This window comes from Alligator sinensis, unplaced genomic scaffold (assembly GCF_000455745.1).
Source record: "Alligator sinensis unplaced genomic scaffold, ASM45574v1 scaffold1565_1, whole genome shotgun sequence".
Taxonomy (NCBI): Eukaryota; Metazoa; Chordata; order Crocodylia; family Alligatoridae; genus Alligator; species Alligator sinensis.
Window position 1 is genome coordinate 84,005 of NW_005843038.1, and position 4,930 is coordinate 88,934.

General features: G+C 61.9%; 2 protein-coding genes across 2 annotated transcripts in view; one reads left to right on the plus strand and one right to left on the minus strand.

The window, feature by feature from the left end:
• Window positions 1-2,499, plus strand: part of TMC8 (transmembrane channel like 8) — an 8,386-nt gene extending 5,887 nt beyond the window's left edge. Inside the window, exons 15-17 of the mRNA XM_025193367.1 lie at window positions 312-549; window positions 947-1,086; window positions 1,209-2,499. Coding sequence (XP_025049152.1) covers window positions 312-549; window positions 947-1,086; window positions 1,209-1,406 — 576 coding nt within the window. The 3' untranslated portion in view covers window positions 1,407-2,499. The remainder of the gene's footprint in view (window positions 1-311; window positions 550-946; window positions 1,087-1,208) is intronic.
• TK1 (thymidine kinase 1) overlaps window positions 2,043-4,930 on the minus strand; it is a gene marked incomplete at its 5' end in the record, with an annotated part of 3,585 nt that continues 697 nt past the window's right edge. Inside the window, 2 exon segments of the mRNA XM_025193363.1 lie at window positions 2,043-4,740; window positions 4,886-4,930. The exon segment at window positions 4,886-4,930 is cut by the window's right edge and continues 32 nt beyond it. Coding sequence (XP_025049148.1) covers window positions 4,582-4,740; window positions 4,886-4,930 — 204 coding nt within the window.

Here is a 4,930-nt window from a genome sequence, read left to right on the forward strand (position 1 = left end):
GGGCCGCGCTGAGTCGCTCGGAGGCCGAGTCCGGATGACCCATAAGCAGGTCGGACACTTTCGATTTGCCTGCCCCGCTGCCCCGCCCCTGGCGCGCCTTCCTAAGTTGAAGGAAGAACACAGCTTTTCATACCTGCACCCCCCAAAAGCAGCGGTGCAAAGCGTGGGGCCCCCTAAAGCGTGGGGCCCAGCACAGGCGCCCGGTTCGCTGTCCCCTAAGGCTGCCGCTGGTCTGTGCTGGGCCTGCAGCCTCCCAGGGAGGGCGTGCGAGAGGGGTGGCCCTGCTCTGACCCAGGCCCGTGGCTGCCCAGGTGTTCGCGCTCGTCGTCTTCTCCTGCATCATCGGCGAGGGCTACACCAACAAGCCGCACTCCTCCGAGCTCTTCTGTGTCTTCAACCACAACCAGGACGCCTGCCGTTACGGCGTTGGTATTGGCGTCCTCGGCTTCCTGGCTTGCGTCTTCTTCCTCCTGGTCGACTTCTACTTCCCCCAGATCAGCAACGTCACGGATCGCAAGTACCTGGTCCTGGCCGACCTCGCCTTCTCAGGTACCAGCAGGCAGGCGAGGCCGGGGAGCACAGGCCTGGCCCAGCTGTGCCCACACCATAGCCAGTTGGCAGACAATGGCTGCCCTTGTCCCGCTCCGGGGGTGACGTGTTGCTTTCTGGCGGCCTGTTCTGTGCCCGGGTGCAGCTCTGATCTCCTGGCACGGTGCCCGTAGAGTGCAGCCTGGCTTCAGCTGCTGCTCCTAGCACGGAGGCAAGGTTGGCCCTGTGGGGCCTGGCTGGCCCAGGTGCGCTGGGGGCCGGGGGGCGTGGAGCCCTGAGAGGCAGTGGCTTGTGCCAGATGCCACTGAGCGCGTTGGGCAGGTGGTGCAGGGGGACGGGCTCCCTCGTGCGGGGCAAGGCCTGTCCTGAGCCCCCATCGCTTGCGCCCCCTTCCCAGGGATCTGGACCTTCCTGTGGTTCGTCGGCTTCTGCTTCCTGACCAACCAGTGGGCCTGGACAGAACCCGCCGATGTGCTCGTGGGCAGCGACTCGGCCCGCGCCGCCATCGTCTTCAGCTTCTTCTCCGTGTTCTCCTGGGTGAGCGGTGCCTGCTCTGCCTGACCGGGGGAGGCTTTGGTCTGGGCTGGGGGTGCTTTCCATCCATGCCAGCCTGGCCGGGCCACATGTAGGACCCCTGCCAGCAGCGCTTGTCTCCCCAGGCCTTCCTGATCGCCTGCGCCTTCCGGAGGTACCAGATGGGTGTGGATGACTTTGCCCAGAGCTACGTGGACCCTACCCCAGACCCGTCCACTCCCTACTCCAGCTACCCCAACGTCAGCCAGGACAGCTACCAGCAGCCACCTTTCACCCAGGCCGGGGAGGGCACGGAGGGCTACCAGCCCCCACCTACATACTGAGCCTGGGCTGCTGAAGTGTCTGCAAGTGCAATTCTTTCTGCAGGGGGGGTGGGATGGGGGTGGCTGCTGCTTTACGTGGGGGCACCGGGGCTCTGCTGCTTGTGTGCCCGAGGAGAGGTTGCCCAGCCTCTGCACTGGGGTGGGACTCTCCAAAGCTCAGGGATGGGCTGCTGGGTGGGGTGGTGGGTGGTGACTTGAGAGCCAAGCTCAAGCCTGTGGTGAGGAGGGGCTGGCTGCCCCTGTCCCTCTTTGTTCCCTTCCCTCCTTTGCTGTGCTGGGGTGGGGTGGGGGAATGGCTGCCTTCCCCTCCCCACGGCATGTCGTCTTGTCTCTTGAGAGCTTAATGGAGCCCCAGCCCTGGCCTCATGTGTGGCAGCACCAAGTGCCTATAGGCATGGGGCAGCCCCAGCCCTGGTGCCTTTAGCTCCCTGTAGCACTGCCTTTAGCTCCCTGTAGCACTGCCTTCACACTCCTGCGGGAAGTGTCTTATTGTCCGGCCCCACCTGGCTGGGGGTGAGGGGGGTTCTGGTATTTGGCCAGCAGAGCCCAAGTGGAGCTACAAAGCTGCCTGGAGCTGTGAGGGGTCCTGCGCCTTCTTCCCTTCCCTCAGCTGCTGCTGGTGGGCTCGGTGCCAAAGCCGTGTTAAACTCTCCGGCTGAACACAGGCTGCGACTTTGGCCTGGCCGCGCTCCCTTCGGATCAGAACCAGGGTTTCCAGCATTCGGGGGTGGGAGGGAAGCCTGGTCTCCTGGGGCTGCAGCTGCTACGGAGGTGACCCAGAGCAGGGTGCTCGGCATACGGCCCTCTGCTCTTGACCTGGCTTTCCTACTGCGCAGCCTGCGCCAGGCAGAACCAACCTGTCCGTGTGCCTTCGGGCATTGTGGGGCTTGGCAAAGCCTGCTGTTCTCTGCTTCTCTGGGCTGGAGCGGTGCCCCTTGTGCTCAGCTGCTGCCAGGTGGCTGTGCTTGTTCTCCGGAGCGCACCTGTTGTTGTGTGAACTGTTTCTGCTGCGGCACTTGTACCCCAGGCCCAGGCTGAGTGTTTGAAATGTATGTTATCACGGTGTGGAGATGGAATAAACTTTTTCACTCAGCCCCTGGGTGACAGTGCCGGTGGTGGGGGGGAGCACAAGGGGCTCTTGCATGGGCTACGCTGCTGCTGCCCTGTGTGGGAAAGGGGCAGGCAGGGGGCCTAGCTTTCGAGCTGGGATGGGACAGACGCCCCCAGCCCCAACAACCAGGGGTGTCCGAGTGCCTCCCTGAAGCACGAGCGTGAGTTCTGCCACAACAGCAGGGAACTGCACACTCATCCAGGAGCTTATTTTTAGCATGGCCATGCTGCCCCCTCCTGCTCCTCCGGGGCCAGAGTCCAGCGTGGAGGGAGGGCTTATGCAAACAGACGGGTCCTGTGATAAACAAGCTCCACGGGACAGGACTGCGCTGCCTGCCAGCAGGCTGGGCCTGGGCCGCCCTCTCCCCCCCTGCAGCCTTGTTTGCAGGAGGCCTAGGCGCATGCGCATGCACACACACACCAGTCTGTTTCATAAGTTATTTATTAATCTAAAACTGTGGCAGTGCCACAGGCACCTCCGCCCTCCCTGGACAGCTGCCACCAGCAAGGGAAGAGCCGGGTGTCACCAGGACAGCAAGCAGAAGGGGGCAGTTGCAGGCTTCCTGTCACAAGCATCTCTCGAGTTATCTCCATGCCTCTGGGGTGGGGTTGGTTCGAAAAAGTGCAGCGTTGGCAGCAGAAACACTGCCCTGCAGGGCATTCTGGTAGAGGCTTGAAAGCAGCAGCCTCTGTGCTCCTGGGGCAGGGCAGGAACTGCTCATGGGTTAGAGCTTCCTGGGATGCAGCAAGGCTTACTCTCAGGTCTCTGCCCACAGCAGTGAGTCCAGCCTGCAAAACCCTGGCTACCTGAGGACGCTGGGCCAGTCAGAGGTGATGAAGAAAAGGGTGGCTGGCCTGACTGGCTGCTACAGCAGTAGGGAAGCAACAGGCCCAAGATACTCGTATAAGGTCCAGCAGGCAAGGAAATGAGAGAAGGCCAGTTCCTACAAGCAACAGATACTGAAGCCAGAGGAGCTCTAACTCCTGGGTTAGTCTCTCAGCCCTGGGGAAGCCTAAGGCTAGTGTGGAGAGAGGGAAGGACCAGTGCCGTTGCTGGAGAAGCCCAGCAAGGCCAACACCAGCACGGACCCACACTCCCTTGCGGCCACGGGCTAATGTGCAGACTTCAGGTCCTAAGGCACCTGGGTCTATGTGAAGCAGCCTGGCAAGACTGGGCTTCACTTGACCAGATGCAGCTCATTAGCACCTCTGCCAGCACCACTTCACCCAGGGCAGCTTTCTGCAGTCTAGCGCAGAACCCTGCTTGCCCTCCAAGGACAGGCTTTGTTTCCCAGCCTGAGATGACAGCAGGAGCAGAGCCCTGGCCCTAAGTTACTAACAATAAAAAGCCAAGCCTGAAACTTTGCATTTCTCAAGAGGAACGAGCGCAGCATGAGGAAAAACATGTTCAGACCTGCTGTGAAGTGCAGGGCTCGCTAAACTCAGCTGGGAGAAATGGCTGTAAGCGGGACCCCTGGAATGTGACAGAGAGGGGAAAGGGAAGAGCCTCAGGGCTTGTTGGCGCGGAGACTGACAGCTGCTTAGGCAGTGTTTAAGGGAACCTGATGTTCAGGTGGAAGGACAAGGGTTAGGGTTAAGGCTGGAAGACTAGCCAGCACGCCCCCGCCGCACCCCCCAGGCTGGCTAGGAACAGGGCCAGGCTGCGAGAACACAGGCAAGAGGCAGAAGTGCTGCAGGCTGATTACTGCGAGGATCTGCAACCCTGTGAAGGGACTGCAGGCTCCCAGCAGGCAGGGCTGGGCTGGGCTGGGCTGGACAGGAGCTAGAGGCCAGCAGGGTCAGCCGTGGCCTCCAAATCCTTGCACCTGCCCCTGCCAAAAGGCCTCCCTGCTGTTCTGGCTTGCCCCCACCTTTCCATCCCTTCCCTCTTGTCCACCCCAGGGCCCCATGCGGTTTGGCAGCGCGGTGCAGGTAAGTGGCAGTTAGGTTTGGGAGACCCTGCGGCAGTGCTGAGAGCAGGGGAAGCCAGCGCTACAGTAGTCTGGCGGCACAGCCCCTAGCATCCCTGCTCAGCCTGCTGGGCTCTGCCACAGGATCAGTCGTGTCACGAAGCAAACACCTTGCGAGAGACAGTGGCTTCCAGCTGCTTGACCCCCATGGGCAGGTTCTCCTTGTTCTCGGGCCCGCTCGGCTGGCGGCGCTTCCGGAAGTAACAGAGGCGGCAGACAGAGTGATACTTGTCCGCCCCCCCAATCACTTCAACCTGGGGGCGAGAAGGGCATGAGGCCCTAGCACACGGAGCTCCCGCAGCCTGCCCCGAACGCGCTATGGGTGGGAGTTAGACCGCAGCGGCGTCCTTGAGCTTCTAAGGCCCTGTTAGGAGCGGCCAGTGTTTCCTGGAGCCTTACCTCTCTCTCCGCTCCCAGCCTCTTGGTGTACGAGGCTTCCTGGTA